General features: G+C 44.3%; 1 protein-coding gene across 6 annotated transcripts in view; it reads right to left on the bottom strand.

The window, feature by feature from the left end:
• The window catches only part of ROBO4 (roundabout guidance receptor 4), a 108,235-nt gene extending 81,218 nt beyond the window's left edge, over window positions 1-27,017 (bottom strand). For 2 of the 6 annotated variants that reach the window (XM_053367480.1, XM_053367479.1), the window contains exons 1-2: window positions 26,339-27,015; window positions 7,912-8,235 (exon numbers count right to left, since the gene is read on the bottom strand). In XM_053367480.1, coding sequence (XP_053223455.1) covers window positions 7,912-8,235; window positions 26,339-26,519 — 505 coding nt within the window. In that variant the 5' untranslated portion in view covers window positions 26,520-27,015. Of the gene's footprint in view, window positions 1-7,911; window positions 8,236-15,687; window positions 16,031-26,338 lie in introns of those variants that run through there. The other 4 variants (XM_053367481.1, XM_053367484.1, XM_053367483.1 and 1 more) reach the window with 3 other exon arrangements.
• Between the last annotated feature and the right edge of the window lie 459 nt (window positions 27,018-27,476).

The following is a 27,476-nucleotide window of genomic DNA, read 5'->3' on the forward strand; positions in this document are numbered from 1 at the left end:
ATTAATGTTGTTGAGGTAATTTAAGGGATTTTACCCCAGGAAATAAGCTGCCACAGGAGCCGGATTAAACTGGCCAGCGGGCCGCATTAGGCCCCCCAAATGGACTTTGGACATGTCTGCTCTAGAAACACCCTAAATTAGCCACATCAGTAGAGGGTAGCCCCGCACTGGACTACTGATCACGTAATAAAAAATAGAAGTTTAAGGTGCAAAAAGCTGTTCATTGCACATTAGGCAGTAAAGGGGGATAAGTGTAAGAATCCTTCTTTTGCCCTCTGGTGCTGACTGTGTTTATGCAAAGGAGCAGGACATACAACATAGTTTTTAATTACTCAGTCATTTCCAGAGGTTGCATTTCGTAAGCAGAATCAAGCACGGATCCAGCTGCCTTTCTGCTCCACCTGACAAAATTAATCTGTTCGATTTGGAGGCTAAACTTCCATGTTCTAACACCAAGGAAGGATGACGCAGTTAAAAGGATTGCTCCTTAAGCAGTTTAATTCCTTACAAATTAAGGGCAAGAGCCAATAATAGATAAACTTGCTACAAACAACAACTTGAATAAGGAAATCGAACAAAAGTCCAACCACAAGTTATTGGATGTTGTGAGGGGTAGGGATACTTAAAACAGGAAAAGCTGAACCAGCAGAATCAATCATAAACCATACTAAACTTAAAAGTGAGTTTATTTGATGCAGCCACTCTATTGTAACGGCAATAAAGCACATCCCATTAATTTCAATTAGTGTGTTGAGCACATGTTTAACTCTCTCCCATCAACGTCAATGGTGCTTACTTCACTTGCGCTCAATGATTGTACCCTAAGATTTTTACCACTCTTCAAAGGCTTTGAATTGCCTTTCACATGTTTACTGCATCAAGAGAGCACTGCAGTATAAATTCCTTAATTCTGGTTTGTATTTTACCATTACTTTGTGGATTCTAAAACACACACACACACACACACACACACAGACAGACATCCAGTTAATGTGTTTTTAATCGTTTTCAATGATGGAGTGTAGCTACATAAACAGAGGAGATGGAGCTTAAACAGGCGCCCAAGTCAATGATGATGATGATGATGATGATGATGATGATATAGATGTAGGGAATTCAATTAACATTGCCATCCTGGGTGTGCCATTGTCAGAGAAGCCATACTGAGTAGGGTTGCCATATCTTGAAGAGCAAAAAAGAGGACAGCCTGAGCTGCTGTCAGCACACATGCATCTTTAACCAGCTTGGGCCAAGCCCAAGCAAAAAAAAAAAACCCCAATAAATGAATAAATAACACCGCCCCGCCCCTCCAAATCCCGACATTTCCTTTAAAATGTAAAAATCCCCCCGGATGGGCATGTTGGCCTCCCAAAAGAGGACATGTCCTGGATTTCCCAGACGTATGGCAACCCAAATGCTGAGCTCAGTGGGACTTTTTCCCAGGAACATGTGTATTGAATTGCAGCATCGATTGCCTGCAAGTGTGTAGTGTGGAGCTAGTGTCCACCTTCAACCATGGTACGAGGCCGTGCAGCTGAGAAAGCTCTGCAACACACACACACACACACACACACACACTGTTTCACAACAGTTGCTAGTCCAGAATAAACATACTAGCTCACATGCTCAGGTGCACGAAAGGCAGGAGTGGGAATCTTTGGTCCTTCGGATGTTGCTGAACTACTGCTCATCAATGCATCCTAGCAAGCATGCTTCCTTGCCTTCACTTTTTGCACATAAAAAAAGAAAGAAAGAAAGAAACCTATTTGGAAACAAGATGCTGGACTAGATGGGCCTTTGGAGGCTTCTCAAAATTATCATTTCTCCAAGGGTCAGTCTGCTGGACTGTACAAGTAGCCATTTAATGCCATCTGTAGTCCCACTTCACTCAAAGCGCCATCAACTGCTGCTCTTTTGAACAATACAAAGAGGCCTGTTGACCAAAAGCCCCCCCCCCCACATCAACACTGCAGGTTGCATGTGATGCTGATGCTAACTCAGAGCAGATTCATAGAAATGAATGAACCTAAGTGAATCAGGTCCATTAACTTCAGGGTGCCTACTCTAAGTAGGAAACTTGCATTTTATACGACTCCATTTCCCAAAGAGGCCAGCCACAAAGGTGGACGTAGGGCAGCGCCACCAGTTCTGCCACACTGCGTACTGAGCCTCGGGGGCGCTGCAGGGCGCTGCAGCTATGACATCATGAATTGAACAGAACAGAAGGGGAGAGAAAGGGGTGCTGAATTTTGGGCTCATACAAGGTGCCACTGAACTTTGAAAGACCAAAGTCCACCCCTGCCGGGCAGATACCTTCAAGAAACCCACAAGCGGAACATGAAGGGAGTTGCAGTTCTCATTTCTTAGTACAGAAAGAATTGATCTGATGTGTAGAGATCTTTCCTATTCTACTTGGTTCAAGAGGGTTCTGGAAAGTTTTCTTTCCATATGAAAGAAACAGGCAGAAGGTTCTTGTTTGGGTTATTTCTTCTGAGAAGCTGAGTAAAGCTGGTTTAAACTGGTTCTCTTATCTTTCTGTCAAGGCCATGCTGACTATAATAATAAGGCCAGAAGAAGCCTGGGCTCTGAGCTTACTCTTTCTATCTCTTTGTTCTGGTGTGCTGTTCTGTACGCTATAGTGTTATGGTTTAGTCTTATTATAAGTCATTGTAAGTTTTATTGTAAGTGCTGCAACTGTGCCAATCCTGAATGTACTGTTGTACCTTGGTTCTCGAATGCCTTGGTACTTGGACGTTTTGGCTCCTGAACACTGCAAACCAGAAGTGAGTGTTCCAGTTTGCGAACGTTTTTCATCCAAAACTTCTTCTGTGGCTTCCGATTGAGTGCAGGAAGCTCCTGCAGCCAATCAGAAGCCGTGCCTTGGTTTTCAAACTGTTGCAGGAGTCGAATGAATTCCTGGAACAGATTAAGTTCAACAACCAAGGTATGACTGTGTTGGATTTGTGACCATTGTGCTCATTTGCCTTCAGTAAAGCTCTGCTGGATGAAGTACAATTGCCCCTGGTCTATTTTTTGGAAACTCTGCATCTTGTTTAAGTTTTTTCCTCCTTCGGACCAGCAAAGCTCAGCTGGCCAACAGGGAGAAGCCCTCTCCTGCTGTTACTACCCATCTGCCCTATTCACAGATACAAGCCACTGAACCTGGAGTTTCCATTTAGCCATCAACGCTAATAGCCATTGATGGGCTTATCCTCCATATATTTGTCCAATCTCCTTTTGAAACCATCTAAACTAGCAACCATCACCCCATCCTGTGGCAACGAAATGAGAACTAGCATGGCTATTTATGGGAAGCCGTCTTCCTGCAGTTCCTTCTGCTTCAAATATAACAATTGCCTTGACAACCCGAACTGGGAACACAATCAGAAGGGAGAAACCCACAGAGAGGGAGAGAGGCAGCCTTTTCCCCTTGCCTTCCAATCTTCTGCCTGCTTCCTGCATTCATCCCTCCTGAAGGATGTGACTCCTTTGTAATATAATCAAAAGTCCAGGAGATGAGTCAACTTCTTACGAGCCGCAACCTGCAGAGACCGTACCTTAGGATGTTATTGCTAGATATTTTTAGACGGTTAAACAAAATAATCCTTAATTGTTTCCAAAAGTCTCCCGCCCCACGTTTCCCAGCGCAGACCAAGAGAAAAGATTAGGCTGTATTGCAGCGACTGCGCTGTAACAAAGAAATAGGTCAATTCTACTGCCGAAGAAGGATGGTAGAGGACTATGGATGGTGGAGAAATTTGGTTGATATCCATTTAAATGGGAACCTACCTAACTGACACTTCCCAATGCAATCTGCTAACCAAAAAGCAGCCATTCTTGAAAATTCGCACTTTCCTGAATTTTGCATTGAAATTCTCCAAACAAATAATGCACCAAAAAAAGGATGTCTATTGGGGAAAGTGTGTTCAAAAATGAGCATATTAATGAAGATAAGACATAAAATGAATTCATATCAGGAAATAATCAGAAACTATAGGGAAATTGTGCATATTATGCGAAAATTGCTCTAAAATGCTACTTAAAAATAAAATCACAAACTGATGCAGAAATGTAGAGACCTGAACTTGCAACTGGGAAAAATGAGAAATTGAGAGAAGCCAAAATGAACAGATGTGCCCATACAGGACTAATGGAGGGGGTTATATTTGCTGTAGAAATGAGAAAAGCGTCTCAACATCTGGGAGGGAGACAAATTTTAGCTGCCCCTGACCATATGGGAATGTAAATATAACTTCCTAGTGCATAAGTCAATACACAAATATTTTACAGGGAGTTTTGATCCACAACTGCTATTTTAGCTAGTAAACTCAGAAGATGTATGATCTAGACTCTGTTAACATTATAAGTGGAACCTATTACAAAACGTCCCAGTGTGGAGTGTTTCTTGTTTAGGGATTCAGTCAACTAGCCATGCTAGCTTCCAATATATTCCACCCCATTCCTCCTCCATCCAAGTTTTCCATTATTCCCTTTCAACAGTTAGTCAACATTCCATGGCCATCGACTGTCTTCAGTCCGCAGTGGGACAATTATGGTGGTTCCCCAGCACCACCTTTTAGGTTTTGCCCCCTAAAGATTTTGTGTAACAATACCTCTTGTGCTGCAGGTGTTGGGAGAACTGAGATCACGGTTAGTGAATGATGGCTTCCCACTTTGCTGCATATGTATGAGCAAGCTGAGGATTTTAATTGGCTTTTGTGATCATAGGGTATGGGAAAAGAAGATAGTACTTTCTTAAAGTCAAGCAGTCTGGAACAAAAGCTTGTGTCTGCAATGCTGGTCTTTTCAATCACAAGAATTTCTTTTTTTATTCTGTATATTTAACAAACAAACAGAGGAAACGGCCTTGTACAAACCACTGGGCTACGGGACCTCCCTCTACAAAAATAAGACTATATATCCAGCCAGCCCACTATTGTCTACTGTGACTGCCAGCATCTTTCCAGTGACTCAGACAGGGAAAGGTCCTCCCATTACCTGTTACCTGACCCTTCTAACTGGAGATGTCAGGAACTGAACCTGGGACATTAAGAGATGCTCTGTCAGTGAGCCAGGTTTTTTTTCCTAAGCTACAATCATGATATTAATCAATTCAAAATGTTTCGGTCAGCTAAAATGTTGTCCCCTTTTAAAATAAATGTGTTGGCTCATTAAATGGTATGAAACACACAGATTTGCTATTTGAAATGGTCCAGTGAGGAGCATTTTACCTCCTCACTCTGCACGATGAGCTGAACTGACACAAAGCAAAAACACCAAAACAACACCAGCCTCCTACTGACTTTGTTTCAGAGACCCACACAGAGGCAGTTGGGGGGCAGAGAGCAGAGGAAAAACTGCGACCATGTCTGGAATTGGCTTGCCCGAGCGCATGTTTCGCATCGCTCCATGGCAATGCAAGACCCAATGCACATCCGAGGAGGGGAACTATTTGCTTACACGTGCTTGAACAGCGAGTCCATGTGGCGCACTTAATTTAGTGTTGCTAACAGAAGCATCTCCCAAACCATCTTCGCCTGCATGAATATTTATAGCTGCCAAACACCACTGCGAACCTTCACACTGGGCCACGAGAGCCGGATGGAGCCTGATCGTTAATGAAGTGTTAATTGGAGGGTCTCCCAGCCTGAATATTAAAGAGGGTTTTTAATTGTGCCAATAATTAGCACTGTGAAATCCTGCAAGAGAGACGTTGTGGGCTTAAAGGTGCGGAAGATGGTGTGGTCCAGGGGCATGCCTGAGATGGGGCATTTGATATCTCTGTACTACCCCTGGGGATGCAGAACATGGAATATAGGAGTAATGAGAGTAGCTAGAAAGTCAAAAGTATTTATAAAAACAAAACACACATACACACACGGCAGAACTTTTCTTAATTGTTGCTCTCAGTATGCATATATTTAATTGTATTTATTTATGGATGAATGGCATTACTACTCTCTGCTTCCTGAATACGAGAGGCAAAATGTCGTCCCCTGATCCCCAATCCTAGTTCAGCACACTAAACTAATTGGATGGGATCAACAACGTTGAATTCACTGGGTGACATTGAACCAGCCCTTTTCTCTCAGTTTTCTCATCTGTAAAATGGGAGCAGTTGAGGCCTTGGCTCACGACTGCTGTGAGAGGAAAATGTGAGGCAAGGAGCACTGAAATTGATATTAGCATGAGTTTAACAACGTGGACATTCACTGCTAGCTGTTTGGCAATAATTTAGTGGCTGATCTCCGATCACAACAATAAAGATTGGTTGGTTGGTTGGTTGGTTGGTTGGTTGGTAGGTAGGTAGGTATCAAAGAACTAATTCAAACAAACAGTCCTCCACAGACTGTTGATCATTTCAGTTTGTAGGTGGGAGGTGTATATTTGAATGTTCTCCCATGTTAAAAGCTCCCTGCATGTGAAAAGCGAGTACAGGAGGAAAAGTTTGTCCTGAGGACTTTTCTCTTACATGGTAGCTCTCCATGCACAGGTAAAGGTTTGCTTGTAAGAACATAACACAACAATAACTTGTTAGATCTGGCCAGTGGCACACCTAGCTGAGCAACCTATACTCACAGTGGCCAACAAGATGCCTCTTTTAAGTTGCTCACCATCATTGCCTCCTGTGGGAGCCAATCCCAAGTTTAACTAGGCACTGTGTGGAGTTCTTTCTTTTGTCTGCCCTGTTTCCAAAGGTAAAGGTGAAGGTGAAGGTAAAGGGACCCCTGACCATTAGGTCCAGTCGTGGCCGACTCTGGGGTTGCAGCGCTCATCTCGTTTTATTGGCCGAGGGAGCCGGCGTACAGCTTCCGGGTCATGTGGCCAGCAGGACTAAGCCGCTTCTGGTGAACCAGAGCAGCGCACGGAAACGCCGTTTACCTTCCCGCTGGAGAGGTACCTGTTTATCTACTTGCACTTTGACGTGCTTTCGAACTGCTAGGTTGGCAGGAGCAGGGACCGAGCAACGGGAGCTCACCCCGTCGCGAGGATTCAAATGACCGGCCTTCTGATCAGTAAGTCCTAGGCTCTGTGGTTTAACCCACAGCGCCACCCGCGTCCCTGTTTCTTAAGGTAAAAGCATTTAAACAGTCTTCACAAATAATGCACACCTGCAGTCGGTGACATACTCTAGGGAAAAAGTTCATAGGCTCAAAGAAACAAGATCTCACCGGGGGTGGGTGGGATTGGATTTAGTTCACATTTAAAGGTAAATCTACCTGCCTTGTGCTTTCCAAAACAATATACAAAACGAAGACAGGCTTCAAAATGTGCACTTATCCAAATTTTGCAGTGCCGTTTTCCAGCCAAGTAACACGTACAAAAATGCATCTACTGAGATAAAGCATGGGTAGAAATGCATACTATTAGTGTAAATAACATACAAGAATGAATTATGTTGTAGGAAGCTGCCTTGCAAAAAAACCAAAAGTGCCTATTTGGCAAAGTTAGATACAAAAATGTGCATACAAGGAGAAATTTGCACTCAAATCTGAAGAAATTTTCGAAGGACTTTATTCCACCACCACCCATCAAACAATGTGGATAATTGAACTTAATATTGGACAAATGAGAAAATCAAGAGAAATTACAATGGACAGATTTGGCTGTCCCTCAAGGGTGGATCTATACAGGGGGTGGGGGACGCTATAAATAAGCCATAAATTAAATTGTTTTAACCAAGGGGGGGGAACCTTACACAGAGTCCCCCCCCTTGGTTAAAACAATTTAATTTTACACAAATTGCATAGAAAAGTTTTCTGCTCTACAGTGCCATCTGGTGTAGCATGTTTATAACGTATTTAACACACAGTTTTTGACTAATGTAGGTGAGTCCCTAGTCCCACCCAGACAGCCCCATCATGCTGCAATAGAAGTGGCTTGCCCGATATGCAACTCTCTAAGCCTTACCTTCCACATAAAGAGAAGCATTCTTGCTAACGGCTGCACCCAGGTGGTTTCTGGCCACGCAGTTGTATACCCCCTCGTCCGATTTCCCCTTCCTCTGACTGAGGCGTAAGAAGAAGAGGGAGCCACCCGGCAGGAGGGTGCGTTGGGAGGGACCATCGTCTTTGTTTGTCTTTACATACTCGCCATTGCGATACCACTCAATGGTGGGTGTTGGGTTCCCAGCCGCACGGCAGTTCAAGGTAGCAGCCTGGTCCCAGCGTACCACGAGGTCAGAGGGGTGATCAATGATATATGGTACAACCTCCTCTGAACGAGACTTCAAACCTGGGAAAATAAGAAACAGGGAGGGAGGGAGGGACAGAAAAAAAATTAACTTCATTCTCCCCCATCAAACAACTTTTTGTCTTTCCATTCCTTTGCTGGACTACTTGCCACCTACAGTAACCTAGCACCGGGTTGACTCAAAAGTTCCAAACAAACCAGTAGCAAAGTCACCTATGCCATATTTTTGCACCCTGCATTGTGCCAGTGCTAAACAATTAAAACCCCTGTGTTGCAAACACAGTAATATGCAAGGCAACACAATGACCAAATACAACAATGTGATGTCAATATAAACTCTTTATATAATCTCTACAGAATATTGAACAGTATAAAATATATGAAATATGCACTCTCTGCAAAACCAAATAAACAGAATTCTTATAAATCTCTGAAAATCACAAAATATGCACTCTTGATGGATTCTCTTGAAAACATAGAACCAAATAAACATAAGTCTTATAAGTCTCTGAAAGTCTTTGTAGACTATGCAAGTCTCTGAAAGAAGCAATGGGTCAGATTTTTATCTGGTGAAAACAAGCCATAAATCTTTGTTTTATGACGTCCAACGCTGCCGAAGTAGTCCGCAAACAGACATAGTGAACAGTGGTTACATAACTTTATGACCACTGCTCCACAGCAATTGTGTAATACACTTCCATTCACCATATAGATGGGTTTATGAAGCATTTCTGTATCCTTCTGCTGTGCTGAAGAAGAATTTCACGAAACAGTGGGTATATCCGGAATCACTGTTCACTACGTCTGTTTGTGGACCACTTCAGCAGCGTTGGACGTCATAAAACAAAGACTGGAATACTTGGTTTTAAGTCCCTGCTAAGCTGCAAAATGTACGGATGTTGGGTGAGTCACTGTGTGCCTAACTTACAGGGGTATTTGGATGATAACAGCAGGATATTGTGAACACAGCCTCATTGGAGAACCAGATACCCTTGTCAATCTTTACACATAATATTTGTGTAAGGCTGTCGTCATGCTGTAGTTCATACAGCCACCAGCAGGTGCTGCTGCAAACGTCGGTATGACAAGAGGTCAGTGCCTCTACCGGCCACTTTGCTTCTCCACTGGCGGGTGTGAAAGTGGACTAACAAAGGAAAGAAAGCCTTTCTCCCTTCCCCACCCCTACTCCAGCTACTACTGCTGCTTCGGCAAGCAAGGGAAAAGTCTGAATTTTCAGGCCAACCTGATTACTGCACCAGCTATGGCAGAAGAATGAATGAGCCTGATCCCTGTGGCAGCTGCAGGCTGGTGCACAGGATAGGCAATGGGCCCAATGGCATTGTGCAATGACAGCAAGACCAGTTTGAGGTTCAGCAGATCCCAGACTGCCTCAGAATGTTCCACTTCAGGGGCTTCAGCCTGGGCCCGGCTGTTGAAGGACTTGCCACCTTGCTTCCTGCTCACCCAAAGGAGGATTTCAGTGCCAATGGCATGGTGTTAGTGCCGTCCTGCTCGTGGGTCAGTGGGAGACCAGTAGAACTGCACTTCCATTTAATCCAATCCCTACCCCACCGTCCCTATAAGGGAGTTTGAATTGCTCTGCCTCTCTCTTAGAATCAGCTTTCCATCCAAAAGTATCAAATGACAATGATGCATTGCGAGGGTTGCTGAGAACATGAATGTGCCTTGGACATTTTGATGCTCTAAATAACATCACTGTCAGAATCAACAACATAAATTGGTCCCCTTGGATGGCAAACCTATACATACTCCCGGGATTGATCCCATTAGACTGGGTAGACAAGTACAGTATGGCACGCTTGGTCTCCTTATCTCAGTGCCTGTTAGTAACCGCAGTCCATTTTCTAGCCTCTCTGTTTAATGTGAGGTACAATTTTCCCAGCCTGTCAAACTTCTAAAATTTAATGAGAGATGGAGAAAGCCCGGGCCCTTGATTTAAGCTTTCTGTAGAATGGCACTCTGCTGATCCACAGCCTCCGAGAAGCAAACTCATTGTTACTGAGGCAATACATAGTAATCCCCTCAGAGCTTCCTGTGCAGAATTTCCTGACATTGTCCCCTCGGAAGCAGCAGAAAGTCAAGGACCTTCAGCCACAAAGAATGGACCGGTGGGCCTCTAGGCACCCTTTGAGACACAATAACCCTTCTCCTCCCCCTATTTCCCAGTCAAAAACTCTGCTTTCTGCAACCTGTCTCATGCAAATGTCCAAGTCCAGTAGATAGATAATTTATTACGGTTGGATACCAGCTTATAGGGACGTGGGTGGTGCTGTGGGTTAAACCACAGAGCCTAGGACTTGCCGATCAGAAGGTCGGCATTTCGAATCCCCGCAACGGGGTAAGCTCCCGTTGCTCGGTCCCTGCTCCTGCCAACTTAGCAGTTCGAAAGCACATCAAAGTGCAAGTAGATAAATAGGTACCGCTCCAACTGGAAGGTAAAGGGCATTTCCGTGCGCTGCTCTGGTTTGCCAGAAGCGGCTTAGTCATGCTGGCCACATGACCCGGAAGCTGTACGCCGGCTCCCTCGGCCAATAAAGCGAGATGAGCGCCACAACACCAGAGTCGGCCACGACTGGACCTAATGGTCAGGGGTCCCTTTACCTTTACCAGCTTATAAAACACACTTGGGAGACTTGACCTGGCACCACCATCTCCTGGAAGTCCTCCAAGTCCAGTTTTTTTGTAGAAGTAGATGTGTTGCACAAGACACTTCTGCCACTATTATCATGCAACCCCTATTCTCCTCACAGAGTTACAATTCCCAGACTTCCCTGGGAAGAGAGGTTGACTATTAAACCACTCCAGGAATTGTAGCTGTGTGAGGGGAATGGGGGATCTCCAACCAGCGGCATTGCGTGAATTCACAGCTCCTGGGGTAGGCGCATGTGTGCTGGGGGGGGCAGAGGCACGTAGGGTGAAGGAACTGGGCACAGCACCCCAGCCCTCACCACCGACACCACCGGAGTGACGCTGCGCTGCTCCACCTGCCTGCCCATGCCAGGAGGGGGAGTCTGGCCGAACAACGTGGCACTTGGCGGGCCCAACCAGGTGCCCCAAGCCGGCACCCCTAGGACAGCACTGCCTGCTGCTCCTCTCAATGAGCCTCAGTTCCTCCAACACCCGAAGAGGAGCACCTCACAGGGGGGCTTCGTACCCCCTCAAAAATCCATGCCCAGGTCTATGCCTCACCCCGCGCTAAGCCCCTGCTCCTAACAGCACTCAGTGCCCTTAGCAAACTACAATTCCCAAAATTCTTTGGCGGAACCAACCATTGCTTAAAGTGCTATGATACTGTCTTAAATGCATAGTGCAGACGGAGACCCAGAAAAATACTTTAATTCCCCCTCTCCCCCCAGTCTTTTGTTGCTGAACTTCGCTATTTGAAGTAAATGAACTTTTCTCAAGTTCAACCCACCCAGAAAGGTCGTTTTCCCTTTCTTTGTATCCCTGCAAAAATGTTTTTCCCCTGGTGCTACCATTGAAGCTTCCTGATTCCCCATCTTTCCCACATTCACCGAGCATGACGACGGGCCGGTGTGTAACATTTCAGGAATTTCCTGCTTTTCAATATTTGTTTCTAAAGAAACATCTAAGCATTCCACCCCACCACTTTTTCATCTTAGCCCATTCAGATTCTGTATTACCATCCCAACAAGCAGCAGGAAATGAGAGCACTGGGCAACAGGATTTGGGCTAGGTGGAGGAAAAGAGAGGGATGGGAAGTATTCATCACTTGGTACAGTGGCTGCATGTTTTGACCCCCGGAGTGAATGCTTGGGGGGCCTTTCTTCAAAAGGGGATGTGCATTAGCAACAACTTTGTAAAAGTGGCAGTGTTGCTCCCTTTTAGAGTTCTAGAACCAAAGCTCCGTCATCACACTGCAAAGCTTTTCAAAATAAGAAAGAAAGCATTTCATCATTTCCATGAAATAAACACAAAGAAGGGAGCAGGCAGCATCTAAAATAAACAGCTCTCCTATTATTGCTGATCATCTGAGCAAGCTAATGTGAATTAGTAAGAAAAGCAATGGTTGTTTTTGACCTGCGCAGTTCAGGACCCCTATATCGAAAGGGCTGCCATTCTGCCTATGAACCTGCCCAGACCCTGAGATCATCATCTGAGGCCCTGCTGTGCAAGCCTCCTTCGAGGAAGGCCTGGAGGGTGCAAACGAGAGAATGGGCCTTTTCTCTAACAGCGCCCTGTCTACGGGATGCTCTTGCCACAAATGTTGGAATTGGCTTGCCACAATTGGCTTTCCACAAATGTTGGGATTGTTTTGAAGCCAGAGACATCTTTGTTTTCCCAGGTATTTGGGTAGTGCCAACAACTGAATGTTTGTTTTGGTGTTCATTTGAAGCTGGATGGGGTGGTTCTCATGGAGATGGACCATTTTATGACACTAAAATCTGTTAGGGATGAGGAAATCTGTCCAGTTCCTCATTTTTCTAGTCCTAAGTTTGGTTCTCCACATTTCCACATCACTTTGCAAAAATCATCAGCATTTGAGTGCTAATGCGCTCATTTATTACATAGAATTTTGCCTAATACTGTATACAGTATTTCGCATGGGGGTTCCATTCTTGGATCCCATGTGCATCAGTAAGTACATATTTCTGTGCCCCGCCCTGTTACGCTCCATTCTGCCCTGCCACACCCCCATTCTGCCCCATTCCACCTTCTTTCAAGTCCAAAAGGACCTGCATGTCGGCGATCATGCATCATTTGGACACACGTAAAATATTGCCTGCCTGTACACAACTGGCAAAGCAGATTTTCCTAATATAGTCATACCTCGGGTTACAGACGCTTCAGGTTGTGTGTTTTCAGGTTGCACACCACGCCGAACCCGGAAGACCCAGAACGCGTGACTTCTGGGTTTCGGCGCTCGCGCAAGCGCAGAAGCACCAAATTGCAACCCGCGCATGCACAGACGCGGTGCTGTGGGTTGTGAATATGCCTCCCACACGGATCATGTTCACAACCCGAGCATTCACTGTATAATTAATTTTTCTATGTTATTTTCATGAATACTTGCATTTTAATGCATATGTGCATTTTCCCACACATTAGTTTGCTGCATTGCAAAATCTGGCAGAGTGTGAATTTCAAAGGATGTGTTTGTCAACATCCCATGCCCTTTTGAAATGTGTTTTTGGGGGGGTCGTTTTTGTTTTGATTGTGTATATTGTGGTTTTATACAGTGGTACCTCGGGTTACAAACACCTCGGGTTATAAACACTTCAGGTTACAGACTCCGCTAACCCGGAAGTAGTACCTCAGGTTAAGAACTTTACCTCAGGATGAGAACAGAAATCGTGCGGCGGCGGCACAGCGGCAGCAGGAGGCCCCATTAGCTAAAGTGGTACCTCAGGTTAAGAACAGTTTCAGGTTAAGAACGGACCTCTGGAATGAATTAAGTTCATAACCAGAGGTACCACTGTATTTTGATTTTATTCTTTGAACAGCCCTGAGACGTGCGGCTATAGGGCGGTATATAAATTCAACAAATAATAATATTGCTTCAGAAAATAATAATAATAATAATAATAATAATAATAATAATAATAATAATAATAATATTGCTTCAGAAAGTGTGAATTAGGTTCACCTTTAAATGTAAATTGAACTGAAATTTTCTCCTGCCACTGATTCTATGTTTTCAACATGCTTATGTGATTCTCACTATTGCATTTTTACTTGGCAAATTGCTTTGGGAATTTTTGTAATGGAAAGCAATATATCAATTTTATAAACCTGACCTTACCTAACACCTTGAATTGCTATAGTTTGCTTGTCTATCTAAGGTCAGAAAAGAAACCACCCAGGTATTTGCTATCATGGTTTCTTAGTCTGCAAAAGTTACATCAATAAGTGTGCTGTTTTATGCATTGTTTCGACATTTCTTTCCATTGAAATGCATGGAAGTTAATTACATAATTATTGGCATAATTATATTAGTTTTGGCCACAGCACATAGTAAAATAGCAGAAGCTGAACTGTAGCAGAAAAGAAACAGTGCCGATTGTGATGGGCTCAGGACAGGATGGAAATCATTGCCTCCTTACATTCTTAGACTCCAAACATCCCAGAACGCCAAACAAAGCAAATCCAGATCAAAAGATCACGTGTTCTTAGATCCCACTGTGTACCAATGGCAAATTAAATATTTTGTTTGGAGCTCCAGATGTGTTGTAACTACTTGCACAACAGTAGTGCAGGAATATTAAGCATTTCATGGGACAGAATTCTGAAGGCAAAGTTAGGAAGACAAGTGTTTTTTATCACTGCTCCTGGGGGATAACCTAGCAACCCAAATTTCCTAAATTAAGCCAATAGTGCTCAGGGAAAAGTTAGGATTCAGTGGGCTCACTTTATATTTGCCTTACCTACGCTACAATTTTAAGCAAATTTATTCAAAATTTGGAAGGAAGCTCCAGTATGTCCAGTGTGGCTTATTTCTGAATTACAAGGTAAGCCCTGTTTAGGGAAGTTTTTAATGATTGTGTTTTAATGTGTCTTTAACCTTCTGTTGAAAGCCGCCCAGAGTGGCTAGGGAAACCCAGGCAGATGGGTGGGGTAGAAATAAAATAATAATAATAATAATAATAATAATAATAATAATAATAATAATAATAAAGTGTGTTAGGACCACAGCCGTAGCAGTAAGGGTCATTGAACACAGTGAAACTTGGACATTTACCTAGGACAAACCTAGGACAAACCCCACTGAACACTCGCAGAGGGACTGACTTCTGACTCAAGTAAATATGCCAGAGTTTTCACTGTGAGTGAACATAGCTAAGATCTGGCAGTGCATTCCATTCCAGGCTTTAAAAATGCAGAGATTTCTTTTTAATCAATCAGTTTGAGGATTGGTTTTTGTTTTTGTTTTGCAAAACAACAGGAAACGAGAGGAACACGACGCAGGATCCAGATGACATTTGCAAAACATCTCACATGTTACGGCGGGGTGCCAACATGAAAAAAATGTCGGGAGGGGGGCCCAGGTAAGCCCCACCCTGCATAATTGATCACATGATGTGGTGCATGCACACCAGTTGAATGGCAGTGCACTTCAACTTAGGGGGCAGCCCCCTCAAATATTTTATTGGGAGGCTGAATCGTGTTACTGGGAAATTCGGGGTTCCTTCTCCTATAAATTCAGGAGTTGTTGCAGCACTGAAGAACGCTGGGGAAGCGAGCCCCCCCCCCCTTTCAGGCTAGTCTTACAGGGTAATCCGAAACATGTGAACTGAAAAGCACAGCCTTCTTGCTTCAATAGACCTTACTCCCACATAAGTGTGTGCAGGACCACAGCCTTCATCATAGTTTCCCAAGTATGCTCAGAAAGTTAATCAAAGATTCTCTCCTTTCCATTGGGCTGGGGGGGGAGAGATCTGCCCTTAGATTCTAAACCCCTTTGACTGCATAAGTAAAAGCTTCCCCTAGTCCGGACGGATCCTGATCACTCACCTTGCATCAGCAGAAACGCTGCCCAAACTATGAGCCTCTGTAGCACAGGGCTCACCACTCCTGCCATGCTCTTCTAGTTGCAGAAACTTCTTAGAACTGGGCAGCCAGGGAGACTGGCTGGACCCTGCACTCACTTGCCTCCTTTTCTGCCGGTCAGTTCCACTGGGGGCTTTTGTTGTCTCTCTGCTCCAAGACGCACAAGCACAGGGACGCTGACACAAACAAGATTGTCAGCTCCAAACGTTTCATCAAGCCACTTCCTCCCCTCTTGGTATCAGTGCGTATTTTCCCGGACTGTTCACAGGATACGGAAAGGGGTGGGTGTGAATTTCATCGCCTCCTCTCCTCCAAGTTCTTGTCAAAACTACAGCTGTTGGAAGACCCCACACCAGAAAAAGGACTGTTTGCACCAACTTTCCTATCCCCCCCCCCCCGTAGGACCTGGAATCTGCTGGCTCCTAAGTCAAGGAATTGCTCTCTGTCTTTAAAAAGTTCCCCTCCCCTCCCCGCCTCTTTTCCTTCAATTATATCTACTTCAGCCTTTCTTGTGCATAGACAATGCTCTGAAAATATGAAGTTTTTCCCAGAAAGGGAGTGAAGCCAATGGGTTTTATTTAGCTATCCAACAAGCAATGCAATTTGTAAGTGAATAATATTTTTTTAAAAATCTAAGAAAGGGTTGGCCAAACTATGAAGACATACATTTCAAAAACTGGCAGAGGGGTAAAAAACGCACACCCACACACCCACACACATTCTTGCTTTACAATAAGAAAGAATCCTAAGGAGTCCACAAAATATGAACACCACTTCCCAAAATGCAAATGATGTTTGAAAGCTTTGTTTTGAATATTCCGCTTTCTTGTTTTTAAGCAGACTCTTAAATTCCAACTACACTGGATCAAATTGCCCATGGATTCCTCTGATGGATTCTTGTGAGAATCCCTAATCATCTTAGCAAGAACTTTCTTGGCCACTTGAGAAAGCTTTGTATCAAAATATAATTCCCCTCCAATTAAAAACGAATGGTGCATTTTAAGCAGTATAAATGTACACTATTTGTAGCAAAGTTTCATAGAGTTGGAAGTGACCCTGAGGATCATCTAGTCCAACCCCCCTTGCAATGCAGGAATATGCAGCTGTCCCATACTGGAATCGAACCTGCAACCTTGGCATAATCCGCACCACACTCTAACCAACTGAGCTTGCTGTGCAACATTTCACTCTCCACGTATTAAATTTCATCACATTTCAAAATCCCTTGCATACTAACATAGAAGAATAACCTGCTTCCTATGTAGGATACTTCATTTCATTCCTGGTCCCTGCTTTCTGAACTTCCCTCACCCCAAGAGTCAGCACTCCAGGCCCACTGAGCAGGCCCAGTCCTTATGGGGCTGGTTTTCGGTTTACCCCTCTTTTAGGTGTTTTTCTTTTTATCTAAAGTTCTTTTGTGGGTTAATTCTGCAAACCATGGGTTTTCTCAATGCCTGCTGATGGTGCTGTTTGGGCTATTTTGGATGCAGGTGGCCTTGTGGTCTAAACTACTGAGCCTCTTGGGCTTGCCGATCAGAAGGTCAGCGGTTCGAATCCCCATGACAGGGTGAGCTCCCTTTGCTCTGTCCCAGCTCCTGCCAACCTAGCAGTTTGAAAGCACACCAGTGCAAGTAGATAAATAGGTAGCACTGTGGCGGGGAGGTCAACGGCATTTCCATGAGCTCTGGCTTCTGTCATAGTGTTCCGTTGCACCAGAAGTGGTTTAGTCCTGCTGGCCACATGACCCTGAAAGCTGTCTGTGGACAAACACCAGCTCCCTCAACCTAAAAGCAAAATGGGCGCCGCAACCCCATAGACACGTTTGACTGGACTTAACTGTCCAGGGGTCCTTTACCTTTTCACATAAGAATCGGTGTTCAGAGAACGAGCTCGCTATTAGCACAGGTGGTGCAACTTTCCAATGTATGCACCCAATTTCTCCAGAACTTTTGAGTGTTATTTCTAATCACCGTGATAGGATCTCTGTACCAAAGAGCTATGGCAATGTTTTCTAAACTTGGGTCTCCTGCTGTTTTTGGACTACAACTCCCATCAGCCCCAGCTAGCAGGACCAGTGGTCAGGGATGATGGGAATTGTAGTCTGAAAACAACTGGAGACCCAAGCTTGGGGAACACTGGGTTATGGCATATCAACTGTGAGTTTGAGATTTATTTTTTTCAACAGCAGTTGCTCATGGCACAGGACACACACGGCTTTTAGATGTCCTTTCAATTCCAACAGCTGTTCGCCGCCTAACACATGGGGCTGCTGTTTGAGAATCACTTGTCCATGCTCCACCCACCCTGCTTTAGGAATGTAGAACTAGTTCTGTGGTCCTCAGAAGAACGTCACTGTGGTGTGGTGTCAGTTTTGGGGCTGGAAAAGCAAGGGTTCAAATCCCCACTTGACTATGAAGCTCACTTGGCAATCACTGATAGACTTGTAGTGAACATAATATGGAGAAGGGGAGAACCCAAGCTAATCACATTAAGCTGCTAAGAGGAAAGGTGGGGAGGTAGATGCAATAATCATTCATCCCTATTCATAGATCGTGCACCTTATTGTCATACAAAATCTTGCAAACAGCTGGAATTTGCCAAGGTCCTCGGAACAGACAATGGCAGGATGTTGCACACAAGTGGCAGGAAGTGTTATGAATGATAAACCTAAATAATAATAATAATAACATGTTTAAGGAGAAGCAAATTGAGCCACAAAAGGCCAGAATCATAAAAGCATGAGGACAAAGGTCGGAAGTCTGCATTAATCACAGAAAACGTGTGCTCCCTCTTGCGATGGGAGGGACAGCCAACACAATTGGATACACCTTACTAATTTAGCATTGTTTTGTAAAGAAACTATCTGGAGCAGCCAAGACAAAATCTAGGCAGGTGTGATCAGATAACAAGCACTTATCTTATTCCAGCTTGTCTTTGGCTCAAGGTCATTCACCCTGACCCTGAAATGAAGAGCAGCAACTAGGAACAAGGAGACTTGGCAATTTCTGCTCCTCATCTTCCCAATCTGAAGTCCAGTTCTCCATATTTCAACATCTGTTGGTGATTTTCTTTTTAATAATAATAAAGCCCTCCTGAAAATTCATCAGGATTTCAGTACAAACTTCTCCTGAAATAAACATTTTTGTATGCCATTTTGCCTAATTTCCACAAAGTGTATTTTCCCTAGCATAATGCTTTTAAAAAATGTTCCCCCGCCCGTTAATATATGTATTTCTATGCACCATTTGCCCAAATATATGCCCTTTTAGTACACTTTACTTGGCTGGAAAACTGCACTGCAAAATTCAGAGAACTGAAAATTTTGAGGGATGTCTGTGTTTCGGTTTATGTATTGTTTCAGAAAGTGTGAATTAGGTAGATTGGCCTTTAAATGCAAACTGACACACATGGGGGCCAGGAACGGGACCCACACACAAAATGGCCATTGCCTATACTTTTGATGAAGAAGAGACCATCCCATCTCCAATATAGGCTGCTGCTGCTGCACTGTCAAAGAGTTTTGATTGTTAAAACATTTCTTCCCTGCGATTTCCAGTCATTGGTTATACTCTTGCCTGATGGCGAGAACAAATCACTTCTATCTTCTGCACAACAGCCCTTCAGATATCTGAAGGCAGTTTTTTGTCAGCTGACCTGGTGTTAGAAATTCCTATCTGGTTTTTGTTGTCTTATTTCCTGTTCTGTTTTTAATGTTCCATAATATAAGCTTATTGGGACAGCCTAAACTGTTATAAGGGATGCGGGTGGCGCTGTGGGTTAAACCACAGAGCCTAGGACTTGCCGATCAGAAGGTCAGCGGTTTGAATACCTGCGACAGGGTGAGCTCCCATTGCTCAGTCCCTGCTCCTGCCAACCTAGCAGTTCAAAAGCACGTCAAAGTGCAAGTAGATAAATAGGTATCGCTCCGGCAGGAAGGTAAACGGCATTTCCGTGCGCTGCTCTGGTTTGCCAGAAGCGGCTTAGTCATGCTGGCCACATGACCCAGAAGCTGTATGCCGGCTTCCTCGGCCAATAAAGTGAGATGAGCGCCGCAACCCCAGAGTCAGTCACGACTGGACCTAATGGTCAGGGGTCCCTTTACCTTTACCTTTTAAACTGTTATAAATACATCCACACAATATCCTGGGAATAGTGGCTTGTTAAGGATGCTGAGAGTGCTTAGGAAAGACCTATTCCCATCAGAAAGTTCCAGTTTCCAGAATGGTTTTACCACCAATCTCTCTTCCCAGGGAACTAGGGGAATTGTATATTGAGTGCCATCATTGGGTTGTATCCCGTGCTAGTCCTTCTCATTGATGTTAGTGGGACTAAGGTGAGAGTATGAAATTAATAATAATAATAATTGCAGTGCAGAGTGCTTCTGCTGAAGGTTCCACAGAGTTAGCCGCACACTTTTCCAGACCCCACCATTCCATTCCCTCAATTTTCCATTTCCTCTGCCAATAAAAACTTGGAGTTTTGCAGCCAGTGAGCATCCTTGGTCCTCTTTGGACACAGTGCAGGGTTGAGCAAAGTCCAACACCCTGATGTGGATTTAAATCATTCTGCCCTCTCTCATCACATCAATCATTTGATGAATGGACGGGGGAAGGTAGCTCCCCTGCTCAGCTGATTTGCACTGATCCGCTGAGGAAGGGCTATGTGCATTTGCACATGCAAGACTGTGCATGAGTGAGTGGGAAGGGCAATTTAGAGAGTGTGAGATAGCCACACCCACTGCTAGCAAGTGGCCCCTTTAAGAGCATGATTATAGGCCACAATTTGGTTTTATACAACCATAACAACAGTAAAAAATATATATTGGGGGATGGCCTGTATTCAGACCAATACGATATATAGCTTCCCTTGTTTTCAGCAGGATTGCATCACTGTTAACTAATCAAGTTTAAACAGCTTTATTTCCCTGCCACCCACGGATGTTTCCAGAAAGCTAATATAACTCTTTTCCAGAAGGTGTGCTGTTTTGGAACCTAAAAGCATGGAAGAGGTTAAGTTTATTTTGGGGCCTTCCCAAAAGGCCTATCTGAATTACTCATCCTGATTTAGCACTTTCCACTCCTGCGGAGGCAAAGCTTCCATGAGAAATGGTTCCTGTTATGTTTGGGGAGCAGCCACAGCTCTAAGGCGGTCATGTGTCCTGTTTTACAGAGGCTAGTCCTCTTTTTCAAAGAGTCCTCTATTTGAAGAGTCAGATTCTGGTTTAAAGAGAAAGGACCGTAAGAAGGGAAACAATAGACCTTGACGTTGCCCATCAACAGTGAGCACCTGGGCAGCAGATAAAACAAGCATGCAGGTGGCATTGTGAGAGCAATCTTCCCCACTGTGGTGAGATGGTTGGCATTTCTGCTTGAATTATTTGTGTATTTATTTAAATTATGAACTGCTTGCCACAAAACACCCTGAAGCAATTTAACAAGGAATACATCATCAGGAAAAAACAACAGCAACCTTATAATGAAAACAATTCTGGGTCTAATACAGGCACAGACTGAGAGGAATGTTAGTACAGTGGTACCTCGGGTTAAGAACTTAATTCGTCCTGGAGGTCCATTCTTAACCTGAAACTGTTCTTAACCTGAGGTACCACTTTAGCTAATGGGGCCTCTTGCTGCCACCACGCTGCCAGAGCACGATTTCTGTTCTCATCCTGAAGCAAAGTTCTTAACCCGAGGTACTATTTCTGGGTTAGCAGAGTCTGTAACCTGAAGCATCTGTAACCTGAAGCGTCTGTAACCTGAGGTACCACTGTAATTGTTTCTAAATGTGTATCTATAGATATAAATTAGCATGTACTGTACAAATGTTATGCTGATTGGTGATATACAATGACTTCTGCCCCCTTCCGCACAATGAGATAAGTGCTTTGCATGCAGAAGGACTCTAGCATCTCCAGGTAGAGCAAACTAAGGTAGGAGGTCAAGTGCCTGATACTCTGGAGAGTTTCTGCTAATTGTAGTCCAGCCTTATCCAAGCTGCTGTCCTCCAGATGTTGTTGGCCACATCTTGCATCAACCCCATCCAGCATGGCCACTAACTGGGCATGCTGAGAGTTATGGTCCAAAACCTCTGGAGATCCCCAAATAGACCAAGGGTCTGTCTCCGTATGAGGCATGTTCACCTATACTTTCAACTCCAGCACTTCCAAGTCATTAAAGAGGGAGTCCACATTACAGGGAGACATCCCCTCCCCCCCAAAAAAATATATATCCCATATAAATTGCTTGAAAGAAGGATTGTTGTCAAACCAGTCTGAGAACTGTAGCTCTGGGGTGGGAACAGGGGTTCCATAACAACCCTCAACACCCTAAACATCCATGGCTTCCCTCAAAGAAACATGGGAAATGTAGTTTGATAAAGTTCCTGAAAGTTGCAAGGAGATCCCTAATCTTCTCCCAAAGCTACAATCCTCAGAGTGGTTTAACAACAATCCCTCTTCCCAGGGATATCTGGGATTTGTAGTTCTGGGAGGAGATCCGAGATCTCCTAGCAACTCTCAGGAGCTTTAACAAACTACACTTCCCATTTTTCTTTGAGGGATGCCATGGCTGTTTAGAGTGGCAGGATAATGCTATAAATGAGGCATAGCTTAGTTTCACTAACTTCAATGAGTCTATGAGTAGGACTAATGTTGGATACAACCCAATATTGGTGACTCAATATCCAATTCCCCAAAGTTCTCTGGGAAGAGAGATTGGTGGTTCAACCATTCTCAAAACTGTAGTTGGGGGGTGCAGGGATCTCCTAACCGCTACCAGCACCCTTTAATAAATACTGTTCCTGGGATTCTTGGGAGAAACCATGGCTGTGGTATAATGAATGAAATGCACGGTGCAGGATTTTGTTACCATTATTGAGACATAGGCTGTTCCAAGCTGCAGTTTGTCCAGGGATCCATTAGATGGCACTTTGAAATTAGCCCAGAAACTACTGCAGCCCCTTCATATGATCCTGGAAACATATCCTAAAGAAGCCTCCTGTCTACATACCTGGTAAAAATGTGGCCCGCCTGCTCCCAAATGCTGCAAGGGGGAGTAAAATATAGGAAGCATGTGTGAGCCATACCCAGAGCATGCATATACTTGCTATGCATTGTGCAAATTCCCACAATTAATATGCAGTGGTACCTCGGGTTAAGCACTTAATTTGTTCTGGAGGTCCATTCTTAACCTGAAACTGTTCTTAACCTGAAGCACCACTTTAGCTAATGGGGCCTCCCGCTGCTGCCGTGCCGCCGGAGCACGATTTCTGTTCTCATCCTGAAGCAAAGTTCTTAACCTGAAACACTATTTCTGGGTTAGCGGAGTCTGTAACCTGAAGCGTATGTAACCTAAAGTGAATGTAACCCGAGGTACCACTGTAACTACAAAATTATCATCCTGGCCCAAAAATACTGAGGTGACCGACTGAAAGCTGGTCATGCATCTTAAATTTAAAAGCCTCAGTTAGTACTCACATGATCACTCATAGTCTTTCAGTTGCTTTGGGGTAGTAGTTGCCATTTAAAGATGTATGTTGACATGTACTGCTGCCATGTAAGGCTGTATACACATGACACCTTCGAATCACATTCTTTCCCTGAAAGAATTCTGGGCCCTCTAATTTGTTAGCCCATAATTCTTGGAGGTTTGCATACATCCTATACCTTTAAAGCACATTCAAATCATGTTTTCCCCTCTCAAAGAATTCTGGGCACTTTAGTTTACCCCTCACAGAGTTACAATTCCCAGCAACGCTTAACAAACTACAGTGCCCAGAATTCTTTGGTGCAGAGGAATCGGCATTGAATGTGCTTTGAAGGTATAGAGTGTGTTCAGCCTATGGTAGCTTTGGAAGGTGCATGCATACAGAAAACTTGTGTGAACATGAGACCCCTCTTAGGAAACACAGGCCAGCTGTGAAGTGGTTAGACACTGTAAATCACCCCAACTTTGTTCCGCCAAGCTGAGATGCAGCTAATCCTACAATCCCTTGTGCATAGGAATGGCCTCTTTCCCATGTATTAGGCTTGCAAATTAAGGCCCCTGCACTCTATAAGCAATGCTCTGGCCTTTGTTGTATTCTGTTATCAAACACTGGCACAATGGCCTAGTATCAGCAGCAAAGTGCTACATGAGGCACAGGGCATAGCACGCATTGCGATGGCACATTGTGATGGCCTGCGACCCTCAATACACGTGACACAACAACCTTCCAGAAGAAGTCAAATGTGAGAGAATCACATTTCTTCCCCGAAAGTCACGTGATCACTCCATTGAGGCGGTTCCATTCCAACCTGTACTTTGCAAAGGCCGATTATTGTATTCAGACGACTAGGGATGGGGGGGGGGTAGAAATATGGCTCGATTCACATTTAAAAGCAAACCAACCTAATTTGCACTTTCTGGAACAAAAACAGAGCCATCCTTCGAAATGTGCATTTCTCTGAATTTTGCAATGCAGATTTCTGGCCAAGGAATGTGTACAGAAATGCATATAAAAGAGTAGTGTGCATGAAATTGCATATATTAGTGGCAATAACAGACAAAGATGCATTTAATCAAGCATTATATAATTGATAATTTCACCAAATTAATTAATTAATATATTGCTATAAACTTGTTATTACAAGATTTCAAAGTGTCTTCAAAGTTTTGCACATGAATATCACTCAGTGCACCCTGAGAACATGGTGCGTGTCATGCAGCAATTGTAACACATCCTTCTCCGATTAACAATTATCACATCTGCTAGAGCCAAACTTTTACACAAATTCGTTCCACTGGGGATAAAATCAATAAAGCAGCCTTCCCCATCCTGTTGCCCCCCTAAAGGTTTTGAAGCACAACTCCCCTTGTTCACCCCCAGCATGTGTTGGCCATGGTGACTGGGACTGATGTGAGTTGCAGTCCAAAACATCTGGACTGGGATGGGAGAAGGCTCAGGATGGGAGAAGGCTGAACATAAAATGGAAATAAACAAAGCACTCCATGCATTTCCTTTGGAAACTAAAGTATTACAGCAGCAATTGAGTATGCACAGAGATGGTGGTGTTTGACTGTTTACTCATGCCAACTCATGCCTCTTAATAATAATATTAAAAGATTCTCTAAGCAGTGGACAACTATCATCATTCACACAAAGAGTTCAGCCCTTCATCTTGCTTATCATAATCAGCCTACAGTTAGGTTGTTTTAGCCTCAGTGTAATTTGCAGCACCATTAAAACACCCAGGCAATTTATTTATTTCTTCTAATCATAGGATTGGATCCAGACTAAGTTAGCTAAACTTAGTTCTGATTGAAATCAGTTAGCCTTGGATTATGATAAGTCCATTTATTGCAATGGGAACTACGTTCAACAAACTTAGTTGGGATGTATCCCACACTTTTCAGGGGATTCCAAGATAGGAATAAACAATGGCAAAAAGAAAAGGAATCAGTTCATTTGAGAGTTCAGCATCAATGTCCAAAGAGAGATGCAACTGTCTCTTCACTGACTTTCAGAGCAGAACCATGACCTCTGTGTTACTGAATAGTGAATACGAGGTCCTCCCTCCCTGTAAAAAGTCTTCCCAAGACCAAAAACATAGGTCCAGTCCAGCTTTATTTTGAACACTGTTATAATGATACAACCCTTTACATTAATGTTCGGCTGTCACAGATCATTCGTTCCATGGCTGTGAGAAATCATTTCTAAAACATATTTAAAAATAGTACGACACTTTTGTAAAACTGCACTGAAGGTTGAAATGCAGCCAGCAGTATTCATATTTGGTATTTTGCCCAGGCAGGTAAGAAGCAGTCAAGAGAATATTGGGTTTTCTGCAAAAAAAAAACCATAATGACCAAGCACTCTATCAAAAGCCCTTATGAGCTGGGAGCCAACATAAACATTTCAGAGGATTTATCTATCCCTATCCCATCACATGGCATAAATCCCACTGGGCTGGGCACCATTTCAGTGGGAAAATCTCCTCCACAAAACTCCACGGAAACTAATAGGGGGCTGAACAAGAGCTCTTCCACAGGAGAGCTTTCTGCTGGATCCTCAATATTTCACCATTCTTCCTTTGCATGCTTCCCCCCATCTCTCTCCCTGTTTCCCCATCTTATTTCCTTAGTCTCTGCCCCCAAAGGCCTTACAATCCATCCCAAATGATGCAGGAAATGGGTGGACGACGACATACCCATAAGTGACATAATAAAAGAAAAACACCACCTTCTCCTCCTCCAGTCATCTTTGGCCGCTCTCTCTCATATAAAGCATTTCCTTTGCATTCTGGTCTTCCTCAGGTTTCGATACAAAACTGCTTGCGTGCTACAAAAGCACATGTGGTCTCCTTTCGCAAGTGTACACATCCGTGGCGCCGCGATAGCCTGCGCACCAACCGCGCCACCGTTCCCAGCGGCCGCGGCTTTGACTGACGTTTATTGCAGCAACCCTACAGCTGTCACTTCCTAGGAGGCGCCGATCGCCAGCCCCAGAGCTGAACTCAAACAGGTGGGCCACAATGCCCACTGGCAAGTCAGCACAGGCCTATAACCTATAACTTGGCGGTTTGTTTGTTTGTTTTGTTTCCCCCCGAAAAGAAAGGTGGGGAGGGGTGTTCTCTTACCTCTTAGCCTGTGCCTCTGCCTAGGCTGGCGGCTGTGGCGAAGCTGCCGCGTCTGCCTGCTGGGCACCTGCGGGGCCTTCCTCGCTTGTTCCGCCAGGCAGGTGCACCGGCACTGACATGTCTGAGCCCCCCAAACCCAGGGGAGGAAAGCGAAACCCAGCAGGAGAACTTCGGGCAGCATCCTGCAGAGGAGAAGGCACTAAGGGGGGAAGATGCTGGCTCCAGGGGGGGAAACAAAGTCCCCTCTAGTAGCATGCAAGGAATCCAAAGAAACTCTTGTCCAGATGCCCAAGAAGCCTTGGGGGCAGGTTGTGCCCCCCTCCTTCCCCTTCTCTCTCTCTCTCTCTCTCTGCTTGCGCCTGCACAGCTCTCCCTTCTGCTTAGCCCGAGCCCTCTGTTTGGGAAATTATTTGGAATTAGTTATTAAGCATGTTTTCCAACTGCTTTTGTATTTCCCCCCTTCTTTTTTAACTGGGGGAACAATGGGGGAAGGAAAGCATATAGGCACCATGCTGTGAGCGGGCTGGTCCCCTGAACCATCTGTGACATCAGAAAGCGGGGAGGGGGGCATCTCCACTGGGATCTCTCTCACACACTTTTCTCTTCTCCCCCTTACACAATATTGTGAAGAACTAAATTAAATGATCAACAAAGAAAAGGGAAACATTCTTTGTGGCTTCCTTCTTGAAGGCCAGACATTTCTCATTTTTAAAAAAACCCATCCCCAACCTTCTTTCCTTCCTTTCCTCCCTCCCTCCCTCTCTCTCTTTTTTTTTTAACCTCCGAGCAAAATGCCTTCTATCTCCCACCCCCCTTTGGGAGAAGGCAAGGAAAAGTTGAGTTCCAGCCATCCTGGCGAGGGGAGATTGACTACATAAAAGAAGGCTCAGTGCTTTGTCTGGGGGGGTGTGAGTGTGGGTGGAAGGAGTGTTTTCAAACAAAATTGACCATCCTCTGATAGATTTAACCGCTTGTCGGCTGCTCCTTTGTCAACCTGGCTGGAAAACTGGGCGTCTTGAAGGGAGCCTGAAACATTTTCATTTGTCACGAGAGGCACAACATGCCTGAGACAGTTACAATTACATTTATTGCACTAGGGCCAATTATTTCATCATTCCATTGCTGAGAATCCAAACAT

The sequence above is a fragment of the Podarcis raffonei genome, chromosome 15 (assembly GCF_027172205.1).
Source record: "Podarcis raffonei isolate rPodRaf1 chromosome 15, rPodRaf1.pri, whole genome shotgun sequence".
In the NCBI taxonomy this organism is placed as follows: domain Eukaryota; kingdom Metazoa; phylum Chordata; class Lepidosauria; order Squamata; family Lacertidae; genus Podarcis; species Podarcis raffonei.